Source organism: Acartia tonsa, chromosome 13 (genome assembly GCF_053477335.1).
Source record: "Acartia tonsa isolate MP-2025a chromosome 13, ASM5347733v1, whole genome shotgun sequence".
In the NCBI taxonomy this organism is placed as follows: domain Eukaryota; kingdom Metazoa; phylum Arthropoda; class Copepoda; order Calanoida; family Acartiidae; genus Acartia; species Acartia tonsa.
Window position 1 is genome coordinate 39,799,806 of NC_137272.1, and position 15,250 is coordinate 39,815,055.

The 15,250-nt window shown below is 32.4% G+C and overlaps 1 protein-coding gene across 1 annotated transcript in view; it reads right to left on the minus strand.

Moving 5' to 3' along the window:
* The window catches only part of LOC145335304 (uncharacterized), a 60,528-nt gene extending 57,191 nt beyond the window's left edge, over nucleotides 1–3,337 (minus strand). Inside the window, exons 1-2 of the mRNA XM_080181040.1 lie at nucleotides 3,267–3,337; nucleotides 2,565–2,666 (exon numbers count right to left, since the gene is read on the minus strand). Coding sequence (XP_080037166.1) covers nucleotides 2,565–2,666; nucleotides 3,267–3,337 — 173 coding nt within the window. The remainder of the gene's footprint in view (nucleotides 1–2,564; nucleotides 2,667–3,266) is intronic.
* Between the last annotated feature and the right edge of the window lie 11,913 nt (nucleotides 3,338–15,250).

Here is a 15,250-nt window from a genome sequence, read left to right on the forward strand (position 1 = left end):
TTAGCGGGTTAAATTAAACAATTTTTTTCTTCTGTTCACTAAAAACCTGCAGTTTTTGTGTTTTCCCAAAACTGCTAAGTTAAATCCTTGACAAACTTGTTTTTAAAAAGCAATGAACTATTTCAATTTTATAATAATTATGAAGCAAAGATCTTCTGCACTAAAGTCGTGTTTGAGCATATAGAAAATATTTTATAGCTTATTTAGTTAATTTATAGCGATTTAAATCATTGCATTAGGATTCCTGTAACATTAAGGTACACGTTACAAATAACTTCTAACTCGATGACAAAAGTTTATAATAATTTTAATCATATTAAACTTTGGCTATTAAGACCAAATTTGTTTTAATTTTAACATTCCTAGTACGATTGGTCGAAGAATATATTTTTTATCATAATCAATGCATTTAGCGGTACGTCCATATTTAGCATGTAATTAATTTTTGCTGAATTATTGTATTATCTGTAACGTATGAATACCCTCTTTTTTGCGTCACTCATCCTTTTATTTACTTAACTGTCATAATTATTCAAGGCTTTGGCTTTAAAAGCTTTTTCGAAAAGCTTGCATGTGGGTTTTTAAAAGCATGATAAAGATATTAAAAACAAATTTTTTAAAGAATAAAAGCATTTTGCAAAATATTTTAAAGATTATTTCGACGGTATTTCATTTAGAATTATATTTGATTTATTTTTTGTCGTCATTGAGTTTTAGCTCTATTTTTAAGGAAGCTAAATTTTAAAATTCATATCTTGAGATGGATTTAGGCTATTTTAGGATTCCTTCCCTTTATTACCAAGGTAGCTTTATCAAATAACGCTATTCTCATGGTGACAAGAAAATATCCTTTCTTATTATTAAAAACTGAACTATAGACTTTCGCGAAAATATTTTAGCATTGCAAAGCAAATTTTCAGTTGTTTATACAATTCATACAAAATTAAACATTAGCAAAACATAATACCTTATTCAAATCCTTGTTGTTTACTAATCAAGGAAAGCTACGTTATAATCATAAAGATAAAATATTTTGACTGATAAGTCTACTTGTTCAAAATCCCAATGACTATTGAGCAACTTCTCAAAACCCGACGTGTCCGTCCTCTGTTGATTCTCAATACGTTAAAAATCAATTTTGATATTTACTATTAGATAATTTTTATGTCTTAGTAGTAAAGTTAATCTATAAATGTAGAAGTCCATCTTTTTTTATTAGTCGTCATAAACCAGTAATAGTTATCTATCGCATCATATTATAAACAGCTTTCCGCGGATATAAAATGTACAATTATAAGATTAAAACCTTATCATTGAACATTTTATATTCGTAGAAAACTTAACATAATTCGATGCGAGACATAATTTTTCAGATTGGCTTTGATCTGTTTCTAATTAACTGGATATTAATCAGTTTCGAAGCGATATTGGAAATATATTTCTTATGACACATGAAAAACTACTCTATAACTCGATGTGTCAACTTTTATTTTCACTCTTACGTAATTTTACCAAAACATAAAAATACAGTTTTCTAACATTCTTAAGTGTATGTTGCTTTTATTGAAAAGGATTTTCTGTTCAAAAAGAACGAAATGAAGCAAAATGAATAGATATAAAGTATGCAAAAAATATCTGGGTTTAAGAAATCATTAATAGGTACCAAAAAGGACATGATTATATTTTTTGTAACTTTTCTTTTAGAGCGAAGTTAGTCTGTTCTTCCTTCTGTTAGTAATGGTTAGTTCTATTTCCAGTATTAATACATAAATCTGCTATCTAAATGACCATGTTCTTAAGTCGCTTATCTCTTTCTTTCTTTCTTTTTCTTTTTCTTTTTCTATTTCTCTTTCTCTCTCTCTTTTTTTCTTTCTCTCTCTCTCTCTCTCTCTCTCTCTCTTTCTCTTTCTCTCTCTCTTTCTCTTTCTCTCTCTCTCTCTCTCTCTCGCTCTCTCTCTCTCTCTCTCTCTCTCTCTCTCTCTCTCTCTCTCTCTCTCTCTCTCTCTCTCTCTCTCTCTCTCTCTCTCTCTCTCTCTCTCTCTCTCTCTCTCTCTCTCTCTCTCTCTCTCTCTCTCTCTCTCTCTTTCTCTATCTCTCTGTCTCTATGTTTAATCTCTTCCGTTAATTAAAATTTATTTATTCTATCTAATTTTTAAAAATTTACTTTTCTTTTAATCTTCAAAAAAATGAAAGCCCTTTTATCTGTTACTAGAAAGCTTAAAAGTGCAGTTTTACATCCAAAAAAAAAGATGAATATCAAAAATGTATTGATTCGATTTTCTAAAGAGTTGTACGGTAAAAAGGAAACTAATTGAGTTATTTTTATTAATCTGATTTTTAATTTTATTATCCATAGAAAATTGTCAGAGCTGGTTCTAATATCTAGCTGACATAAAACTGTATCGAAGCTATATTGGAAACATTCTTTCTATAATTCCTAATCAGTCTATCTGATAATTCCATAATTAAAATTGGAAAAATATAAGTTTTGTTTCTATAAATATGTATGGTTTCAAATCTTTCATACAATTCTATCAGAAAATCTATTTATCAGGAAAGCTTACCTTATATCTCTATACCAAAGGTCATCAATGATTTTAGTGATGTTGATATCTTCTGTGAGGGCCCAGGCTACGTTTTGACCTACGCCGGGCGGAGTTAGAAACCTAGAAGAATCAAATTAAATAATGTTTGTTAAAATAAATAGAATATGCTAAATAAATAAATGATTAGATATCAGGATTGGTTTTACCCCTAAAGTCTAGGGTCTCTGTATTGGAAGGTAGAGGTTATGGGCCAATAATAGCTTAAATCATCCAAAGTCTTGAGTTTAAAAAATAAAATAGATTAAAACCGTTTTAGGTGTTATTTAAATCTTCCCTATAATAGAAGCTCTACTAAACTAGTTAAGTGATTAGTGAGATCTTAAAAGAGAAACAAAAATTCGTATCACTTTATATACAAGACTAGGTGGATAAATAAATAGAAGAATATATAGATGTGCTTATTGATGTTCGATGGATGGCTTGAAATTTACATAGATAGATAGACAAGATTGATAGATTAAAGGATGGATTGATGGATACATATATGAATAGATTGATGCCTATATAGATAGATGATTCAATTATAAAAAGAAAGGATAGATAAAATACACAAAGATAGATTATTGGATAAATGTGTAGATGAAAAGATGGAGAAATAGATGAAAAGACTAAACATAGATAAATAGATGAAATAATTGATAAATAAAATAGCTAGCATACCTCGACGTCGATCTAAAAGCTGACTTCTCATGAAACAGCTTGGGGTATAAACCTTGCCTATACAGAATCATCGTACATTGGTCAGCCCAGACCTGTTTATCAACAAAATACCTTTCATTTGCTGCTTTCAACTTAACTTATTATTTTTTGTAAATATTCATTTTCAATACTTAAAAAACAACAAGGATGATAACTTCAAATTGCCAGAAAGCTTAAATGAGAATAAATGAGGCTTAGTAATGAATATAGATTATGTGGATATTAAGGGTAAATTTTTGTCGTGAATATTGGTTACTACATTATTCCTCATTTATTGGTAATACGTTTCTCCAGTTAGAGGGGGGAGGGTGGAGTAAATGAGGTTATTGGGGTGGCAGGGGATAGAAGTAATGAAAACCCTGACAGACTGACGTACAAACAGTAAAGAGCAGCTTTGCTAATAAAGATGTTTACTTTTTGTTTTGTTTGTAAATTATACCAGCATATTTATACAATAAAAACTACTCAAATATTTTAAAGTTTTTTTTCAAGTATTTATTTAACTAAAATAACTTTTGTAACTGTATATACTTTACAAAATCTTTAAACAAAGGTAACATGATCTGTGTCTGTCTGTCCCGAAGTATCTTGCTAACCACTGAACCCATTTGCGTCTACTTTATAATGTAGCTTCTCAACGTTCATTGGAGTGTTTTTAAACACTTTGGGGGAGGGTATCACCACCCTCCCAAGATAAATAGCCCCTAGAAAAAAATGACTCACAAAAACATTGTTTTTACATTTCTTTTTAAAACTAAAAGTTGGTTATGTCGAAAAACCATATCTGTCATATCTGACTTCATATTCCATCTATTACATTAGGAATTTAAGTATAGTTGATTATTAGGACGAAAAGGCATAATTTAATAAGTAGAGTATCTATACAATTAGTTTTAAAAAGTAAAAACGTTATATAACCTCAAAAACAAGTTATTGATAAATTGAATTTAGTTACTTCTCGTTATAATTTTTAATCTTTATTTAGCAGATAGTCTCATTTTTTTTAGCTTCGCTTGTATGGATGTTGTAATCCTTGAATATCTAGAATACCTGGATATTGTTAGAGATTTTCCAAAACCCTGAAAAAATGTTTCTCCCAGCTGGCTAATATAACCATACCCCTAATCCTGTTCCCTTATCATTAACGAACGTATTGACAATATCTGAGGACTATTCTAGCAACCTAAATTGAAGACAACAAATCTCCTGTCACAATATCCTTGCATTATATATCCACTGATGTATTCATAATTCGTAGGATATTCATAAATTAATTATGTTTATATTAAACAGAAAATATTGTATTTTAGCTAAACCCAAACAGTAGTCAAATATGTAGTAATATTACCATTATTATCAATTATATGTCAACAATCACCACTTTTGTTCAAATTCTTATAGTCGATATATAGATTAAAATCTTCATTTTAGTAAATTTTAGGGTTGGATTTAGGTTATAAGTTAGCTTAGCCATCTTTTTCTAATACAGACACCACAGATGCTGGAGTCGCAGCCGCTATTTAAAGACATAAACTATGATTTATATTTTTACAAAATGCTACATTTAAATCTATATACAGAAAAGTAGACATATTTTTATTTTAAAGTTTGCTAAAAAGAAAGCAAATAATTTAGCTGTTTTAAAAGATAATTCAGTCATATATTCATAAAATTCGTTTTGTCTGTCAATTATAGAATATAGAATTGACCAAACGTATGGGTGGGGCTTTACATCCCCCTTCCCCCTAAAAATATTCAAATTTATGAGGGCCTGATGTGTTTCCTGAAACAATTTTTTCATGAACTAAAAATATGCAAAATTATGTATATCTGTTTGTCCGTCTGAAGCTTAAGATGTCTATAGCTGCTGGACAAAGTAGATTTTGCTTTTCTAATAATGTATATTGGTCATCAAATACTAAAATACATAAGATGTTTATATTTTTTGGTTATGTTATGTTTATCATGTACATTCTTTTTGGTTATATGATATTTCCTAAGGGCAAAGCAATAAAAAAATATTTTATTAAAAAAATGACACTGTTTAACTTACATATTGTCTACAGCATTTGATAGTTGTGATTTAATAGCAGTTTATACAATACATACAAAAATGAAATATTAGCAAAATTTACAGCGAGACTACTCTAAAATCAGTTGATTGGTAAATTAGTTATTCATTTTATCTCATAAGATATAATGCACAATCTTATCTGCCAATCTAACATACTGTCTTAATTTTCGCAGATTTTTTTGTGTGAATATTTGATAGATGGTGTAAATTATGAATTATCCTGCATAATACTTGTATAATATCACACACACACACACACACACGCCCTCTTCCTTCTTCCTACTTGTCACTCACATTATACACACACATACAGAATTACGGACAAACAGACAGACAAACAAACAGACAGGCAGATAAATGGATGAATGGATGGATAGATGGATGGATGGATGGATGAATGGATGGATGGATGGATGGATGGATAGATGGATGGATGGATGGATGGATGGATGGATGGATGGATGGATGGATGGATGGATGGATGGATGGATGGATGGATGGATGGATGGATGGATGGATGGATGGATGGATGGATGGATGGATGGATGGATGGATGGATGGATGGATGGATGGATGGATGGATGGATGGATGGATGGATGGATGGATGGATGGATGGATGGATGGATGGATAGATGGATGGATGGATGGATGGATGGATGGATGGATGGATGGATGGATGGACGGATGGATAGATGGATGGATAGATAGAAAAAGATAGATAGAAAAAGACTAGAAGAACAATTACTAATAAAGATGCACAGCATCTCTATAAGAAGCAACTTCCCTCACTATGACACACACACCCAATAACTCAGCAATTTATAAAGGTATTGTGTTGTTTTCCTGGGCTATTTCTGCTAGCTCGTCGTCCCATTGGAGAGGTGGCAAACACGCTTTCTGAAAATAATTACATTTTTATTAGAAAATTATTTGATAGATTGATAGATAGACTAGACATAGACTTTTGTAGGCATCTCTTATAATGTGGAGAGGTCAATTATATTAATTTTAAATTCAATTTAGAATAAAGGGAATAATCTGGATAAAGGAGCTATTTATCTTGGGAAATTAGATGTAGCGGTTAGCGAGATCTTTTATATACAATATGCCATATTGTTTTCCTGGCAACTTAATGATAATTTTTTCCTTATATTTAAAACTACAAGATTTTAAATGTTAGTTGCAACGCAAACATTTTATGTTAACAGCTGTGCTATCAACCCAAATGATTGTCCTTGTTAAAAGTAGTTATGAAAAACTAGAATTCAAATTGAGAAACTCATATATGAGATTCACGGATACAGGGATAATACAATGAAGGATAAATCGATATTTTTAATTGTAATTGTATCTTTATTATACTTTAAATATTTTAACCCGCGAAATTATTGAAATTAACAACAAAAGTTAGAGTAGCAGGAAGCTTTGACAACTGCTAACAAACCATGGATCACGCCTCCATTGTATAGTATTCACTTTATAAATTTACAGAATAATAATTCATCTGTCATTGTCCCATCCCTTAAGATTCCTGACTTTCACCTAATTAGCAACTTTCATTTGTTTCTTTACCAGCCTAATTAGGAGAGCCATACGTAGGTAGATACATTAGTTTTTTTACCATGCTAATTATTTGTTTATTTGAGTAGCAAGATAGATAGATAGATTGATTTTTCGGTTCTTTTTCTGAAAGTACTTATCGAGCAATGGACCCTCCTCTTATTTTTTTCCTATGCTTAACTTCTTTGGGGACCCTAACCTGGCCCGGATATAGATAGAAAAGAACAGTAAGCTGTTATCCTTATATATCCTATTATGATGTATGCCTGTCTTTGTGTCTGTCTGTTTGTCTTTTTCTGATCTCGGTAACATCTGAACCGATAAAGTTTTCCTTTACAATGTAGATTCTCTTACAGGGGTACTGGGAGTTTCTACCACACTCCCTAAAAGATATCCATAGAAACAATTAACACCCCCCTCCCCCTCCCACTCTAAAATTCAAAATGTTGGGGTCGACTTTCTCCCCCATATCAAGTGCCCATCGAGGTGCGTAACCGGTATTATGAAAATAAAGGGCAATGCAGATCCTTAAGAAATTGTTACAGCACCACAATATTTTTCTTGACGTACATCAATTTAATTTCCTTTCACACATTGATAAAATCTCCGGTATTTATTTCACCAAAATTAAATTTTCAAATTCAATTTTGATCCTTTGAAATCGAACCTTTTCAATCTTCCCCCTGAAATGTGTTTTATGAGAATCCGGGGATAAGACAATGGACGAAAAATTAATGAAATTATCCATTCTAAGATCAATATTATTGGTGAAAAACTATATACACACAAATTAAGATTCAATGTTCAGAAGCCAACGAATAAGAGTACGTGTTTGTTGACAGGTATTTTTGTATTTTCAAAAGGGAGGAAAAAGGATAAAATTTGAATCTCAATTTAAAACAATTCCAATATAAATGTAAATTTACATGCAAATAAAAATAGAAAAAAAATAAAATTTCACAAAATGCAAAAGTACATTTTGATTTTGAAACAACAAGCAAGGATATGTTCATAGGAAGAGAAAGAGAAAAACAAAAATAAACATAAAAAAATATAATGGACTTCAAAATGAGAAAAAAATTAATTTAGAGGCTAATTTTATTTTTTTAAATGTAAATATATGATACAATTTTGTTTAATCTAAATATTTTATCATTTCAATCAAAGCCTGACTATTAATGGTGGACATACTAACGAATATAAGTGTAGAAAAACGTCGTGTTCTAAAAATACTTGAAACCTTTGAATTGTATTTTAATTACGTCACTCTTGACATGAAAAAATCACGAAACAAATGAATTTGAATTTTTCTAAACCTGATTTTTAGAATTGGAAAAATAAGAATTATTTAGTATAACAAGGAAATAAAGAGCTTTAATTCAAATAGCCTGCCAAAAGGTGACCAACTGAACTGGATATCCTGGTGAAAGTAAAAGGATGTCTGTCTGTAGCTTAAGATCTTGCTAACTGCTGGACCAAAAAGGTTCTCCTTTACAATTAAGCTTCTTATTAGATCCAGGGGTGTAAAACTATTTTATTAAAGGGTAACTACAACCTCCCAAGAGAAATCCCCCCCCTCATCTACATGCATAAATAGGAAGATATTATCTATAAATATTTACCTGAGTGGCAGGTATCCCACTCAATCCTTCTCTATAAATATTTACCTGAGTGGCAGGTATCCCACTCAATCCCTCTCTAAAAATATTTACCTGAGTGGCAGGTATCCCACTCAATCCTTCTCTATAAATATTTACCTGTGTGGCAGGTATCCCACTCAATACCTCTCCATAAATATTTACCTGAGTGGCAGGTATCCCACTCAATCCTTCTCAATAAATATTTACCTGAGTGGCAGGTATCCCACTCAATCCTTCTCTATAAATATTTACCTGAGTGGCAGGTATCCCACTCAATCCCTCTCTATAAATATTTACCTGATTGGCAGGTATCCCACTCAATCCATCTCTATAAATATTTACCTGAGTGGCAGGTATCCCACTCAATCCCTCTCTATAAATATTTACCTGAGTGGCAGGTATCCCACTCAATCCTTCTCTATAAATATTTACCTGAGTGGCAGGTATCCCACTCAATCCCTCTCTATAAATATTTACCTGAGTGGCAGGTATCCCACTCAATCCCTCTCTATAAATATTTACCTGAGTGGCAGGTATCCCACTCAATCCATCTCTATAAATATTTACCTGAGTGGCAGGTATCCCACTCAATCCCTCTCTATAAATATTTACCTGAGTGGCAGGAATCCCACTCAATCCCTCTCTATAAATATTTACCTGAGTGGCAGGTATCCCACTCAATCCTTCTCTATAAATATTTACCTGTGTGGCAGGTATCCCACTCAATCCTTCTCTATAAATATTTACCTGAGTGGCAGGTATCCCACTCAATCCCTCTCTATAAATATTTACCTGAGTGGCAGGTATCCCACTCAATCCTTCTCTATAAATATTTACCTGAGTGGCAGGTATCCCACTCAATCCTTCTCTATAAATATTTACCTGAGTGACAGGTATCCCACTCAATCCCTCTCTATAAATATTTACCTGATTGGCAGGTATCCCACTCAATCCATCTCTATAAATATTTACCTGAGTGGCAGGTATCCCACTCAATCCCTCTCTATAAATATTTACCTGAGTGGCAGGTATCCCACTCAATCCTTCTCTATAAATATTTACCTGAGTGGCAGGTATCCCACTCAATCCCTCTCTATAAATATTTACCTGAGTGGCAGGTATCCCACTCAATCCCTCTCTATAAATATTTACCTGAGTGGCAGGTATCCCACTCAATCCTTCTCTATAAATATTTACCTGAGTGGCAGGTATCCCACTCAATCCCTCTCTATAAATATTTACCTGAGTGGCAGGTATCCCACTCAATCCCTCTCTATAAATATTTACCTGAGTGGCAGGTATCCCACTCAATCCCTCTCTATAAATATTTACCTGAGTGGCAGGTATCCCACTCAATCCTTCTCTATAAATATTTACCTGAGTGGCAGGTATCCCACTCAATCCTTCTCTATAAATATTTACCTGAGTGACAGGTATCCCACTCAATCCCTCTCTATAAATATTTACCTGATTGGCAGGTATCCCACTCAATCCATCTCTATAAATATTTACCTGAGTGGCAGGTATCCCACTCAATCCCTCTCTATAAATATTTACCTGAGTGGCAGGTATCCCACTCAATCCTTCTCTATAAATATTTACCTGAGTGGCAGGTATCCCACTCAATCCCTCTCTATAAATATTTACCTGAGTGGCAGGTATCCCACTCAATCCCTCTCTATAAATATTTACCTGAGTGGCAGGTATCCCACTCAATCCCTCTCTATAAATATTTACCTGAGTGGCAGGTATCCCACTCAATCCTTCTCTATAAATATTTACCTGAGTGGCAGGTATCCCACTCAATCCCTCTCTATAAATATTTACCTGAGTGGCAGGTATCCCACTCAATCCCTCTCTATAAATATTTACCTGAGTGGCAGGTATCCCACTCAATCCCTCTCTATAAATATTTACCTGAGTGGCAGGTATCCCACTCAATCCCTCTCTATAAATATTTACCTGAGTGGCAGGTATCCCACTCAATCCCTCTCTATAAATATTTACCTGAGTGGCAGGTATCCCACTCAATCCCTCTCTATAAATATTTACCTGAGTGGCAGGTATCCCACTCAATCCTTCTCTATAAATATTTACCTGAGTGGCAGGTATCCCACTCAATCCTTCTCTATAAATATTTACCTGAGTGACAGGTATCCCACTCAATCCCTCTCTATAAATATTTACCTGATTGGCAGGTATCCCACTCAATCCATCTCTATAAATATTTACCTGAGTGGCAGGTATCCCACTCAATCCCTCTCTATAAATATTTACCTGAGTGGCAGGTATCCCACTCAATCCTTCTCTATAAATATTTACCTGAGTGGCAGGTATCCCACTCAATCCCTCTCTATAAATATTTACCTGAGTGGCAGGTATCCCACTCAATCCCTCTCTATAAATATTTACCTGAGTGGCAGGTATCCCACTCAATCCTTCTCTATAAATAATTACCTGAGTGGCAGGTATCCCACTCAATCCCTCTCTATAAATATTTACCTGAGTGGCAGGTATCCCACTCAATCCCTCTCTATAAATATTTACCTGAGTGGCAGGTATCCCACTCAATCCCTCTCTGGCCTCCTGTCTGTATCTGTTATGGCCAGACAATATCTCTGATCTAAACATAGATAGATAGTCAACTTCATTGTTGGAGAGGTTGTTGTGTGGTATATAAATAGATATATTTGTAGAAAGGATATTTAGATAAAAAAAAATACAATTAGATAAGTTTATTTAGAATAAAATAGAATAAAAATTGATGTATTGATTAAATAGATACAAAAAAAGTTTTTAATAAGAATTTCAAATATCACAAGACCAATTTTTTGAAGGAAATTTAATTATGATGACAGCACCTGCTATTGAGTATATTAAGAACTAAATTATGGCAAATATTAACCAACTAAGTATTGAAAATCACCACCTAGCGGTGACATATTGAACTAACCTGAGTGAATCACTAATTCCCCTGGCGAGTACTGTGCCCATGGGACAATGATGGCCGAGTCCACAAAATCTACACGCTGTGTGCATATGGCCTCCATACCTGCGTTAAATTTCATTATTTTTAATCCACCATAATCAGTTTTTTTTTTATCCAGGGAGGGAGGGACAATTGACTATAAATTACACCAGTACCCCAAGTTTCAGTTTACTATTATTATTAGTAAACAAGCTTTTAAATTAATAATTCCAATTTACAGTATGGGTAAATTGTTTGTCATTTTGGTGGAGTATATCAATCTAGCGTTTATTGTCTTATACCTTTAGATCCCTGGTATTTATCTGACTATTAATATACTTAATAATCTATCTATCAACCTTAATACTGACTGTCCATCTTTAAATATGTCTCTAATAATTTTTGTTTGTCATTATCCATTTATCTATTAGACAATAAAATCTAACTCTCAAGCAAGCTAGCTATCTTTTTAAATAGCTTACTTGCTATCTACCTTTCTGTCTATCTATAAATTCAATAATACTAACTATCTTTCTTTCTATCTACCTATCCAAATATCAATCATAGCTATCTTTCTTTTGTTAAATCTATCCAATCATCAATCCAAGCTTTCTTTCTATCTATCTATCCATCATTCAAATAATCTATTTCCTTTTTCTATCTTTATCTATTTGTCTACTTACCAAGCATGGCAGTATTTGGTTTGTAAGTTATTATCACAGTAACTAGAAGTTTGTAAATCTCTTTTCCAAAGTCTTGAATCATCACTGAAAGGAGTACCCGCCATTTTTGCAACAAGCCACGTGTATATTTGATGTGTTTTTGGCGGTAAAAACTTAAAAATAGTAATTTGTATAATAAAAATGAAATAAAAAAATGCAAATAAGTAGTCTGTCATGTGAAAAATGACTTTGACAAAAGTAACCTTTTACTGACAAAACAACAACAATTAAACTTTTGCTGGTTGTAAAAATGGCGGCGTCCCTATTATAATTATCACTTGTTTCTTGATAGATTGACCCTAACTCTTTGTTTTGACTCATCCACTTGGGGTGAGGTGCCCCCAACCCCCCTGACAACAGGGGGAGTAGGAGCAATAAGTTTTTGGCCATTTTTAGGGTCTTTATTTTGTTTGATACTAGCTTAAAAGTATTCATCATAACCCTACTAAGTGTTGTAGGGTTATGTGTTATTTTTTTGTTGATTTTTCACTTCATATTAACTTGTATTTGGTTAAATATCTACATTTCACTCCCATTATTATTTTTCTGAAATTAAATATATAAAAAAACAGTATTAATAAATTGATTATCAAATTTTGGTTATTTTATGTATTCTTAGAAAATGTTTAAGAGAGATTATTATTTAATATAGACATATCCTTATATATATATATCGTATATGCTTCTAAGCTCAGTCCAAACTGTGTCATAGCCAAAGACGTTAAAAGATATATCTACTGCTGTTATTTGAGATAAATATTAAGATTAGATAGAATGCCTTGGTTCAAAACAGGTACAAAAATTAACATACTTAAAAAGCCGAGTAATCAAAGGGTTAGATGGCTGCAAAATGGTACAATCAAAGAATTGGGTGAAAATGTTTACATTCTTAGAATTAGCAAATTAGGTGCGAGATTGAAACTTTATGAGGGCCTACAAAACAGCAAACTTAAAAAATTAGCAGTTGATATAATAGACCTTATAAGTTAGACTGAATTGGTTTTCTAAGAGACCTAGCTGTGAGGCTAGAGCTAATAGCTAGAATAAAACTTTATGAAATAGTTAAACAAAATACGTCTGTCATTAAAAGTAATACTTTTTTTGCGTTTTTGAAAGACCACTCTTTCAAACAAGATAATTTTTCCAGAAGGCAAAATTCTACAAGTCTGAACGAGGCCCATTATCTTTTAATGCTAATGGTAGATTTAACCAATAGATATAATCTGGATACATATTCTCTAAATTAGCAGATGGTAAAACAATGGAGAAACAATCCAGCTATATTATTGGTTTGAAAATGTACAGATATACAAATTATTTGTAAAAATGCTTCCTGAATTTTTTCTTCATTTTTTTAGGTAGGTTACAAGTAACAAAAAACACTCTCACATTGTTTAAAGCTTCGCTACTATATAAGCTAATCGTTCTGGTTTATAGGAAAATAATTAATTGTAAGTTAACTTGTTCTTTGAAACTTTTTAATTGCTTTGCTGAGGTCAGAACATGAAGAAAAAATGTATATACACATGTAAAGAAACGTGCTGATTTTGAATAGTTATTTCTCGCATCGTATTATAAACATTACATTATGTACAATTATAAGATTAAAATTAGTTTTTTAGCCCCAAGGTGCCGAAGGCACCGGCTAAAAAAACTGGTCTTCATCTTTTGATTGTACATTTTTATATTCGTAGAAAGCTGGATATAGTACGATGCTAGACATAGTTTTTTCGTATGGATGAGAACCGGTTCCTATCCACCGGATTCGAATGAATACGAGAAATACTGTTATTAATAAAAAAAAACTCTTTATTATAAGATATATGAATAACATAGACTATATAAGGCAAATTAATTACGAAATACATGTAGGACTTTTAGACAAAGTCTTGCAAGCAAAGAATTTGTTAAACCTCGGTGCTAAGGCTGAAGCCACTAATAAATATGTAAGAAAGGTTATTATAAAAGGTTATTGTTTCTATTATCAGATCTTAAAATCTTTGGTCAAGTTAAATTATGCGATAGGCACTCCTAGTTTATAATATACTTACGAACACTCCCTGTCAAAAAAGTTGATCAAAATTGACGCTTTTTCAAAATGTCTATTTCTGTTAACCAAATAAAAAATGGAAGCTATATAGAACAGACTAATGGCAAAGTAAGACTGTGAACAAAATAAAGATGGAGAAGAATATATTTGATAAATAATAGAACGAAACCTTTTGTCATATAAATATTAGTCTTTTGTAACTGCACTGACAGACCTACGGACCAAGTAAGTTGTATTCTGGATGCTCTTTAGTAAGGAGAATCTTTACTCAGAAACCTATCTTTATAAAATCACATTTACCCCATAGCGTTCAGCTACACTTAAAAAAATAAAGGGGTTATTATTATGAAATGTCAAAGAAACTTTTATTTACTAGGTACTCTTGTTAAAATAAGATTAAGAAAGCGGTATGGTAATATATTTTAAATTATTGAATGCAGCATTAGAATTAAATTAGAGTAATCATACTTTTCTTAGCTAATGAATACAAGTACTAGCTGCTGCGTTCCTATCAATTAGAGGCTTTGTATCTGAAGAAGTAGGGATTTGACAGAATAAAATTTAAAACTAACAAAAAAAACTCGAGTATAGTCCCTTTCGTGGCAACGCCCCTTAAGGGGCGATTCGTCGTTTTTCTAAAATGGCTTTTAATAGGTTATTTTTGGTTAGGTTAGGTTATATTGATGATTGCCCCGCAGGGTTAGGCAATTGGCTCTGTAGGGTTAGAGCCACCCGCAGGGGCTAGAAATAGGACGAAAGCTACTGTGAAAAAACGAAGAATCTCCACTTAAAGGACGTTGCCACGAAAGGGACTATACTCAAAAACTCTCACTAATTTGTTTAATAGGATAATATTTAGTGACACGTGACTATAAGACTCTTCTTATTAAGTAGTCTTGCTTCTTAAAAGTGGTTAAAACTGTCTAACTC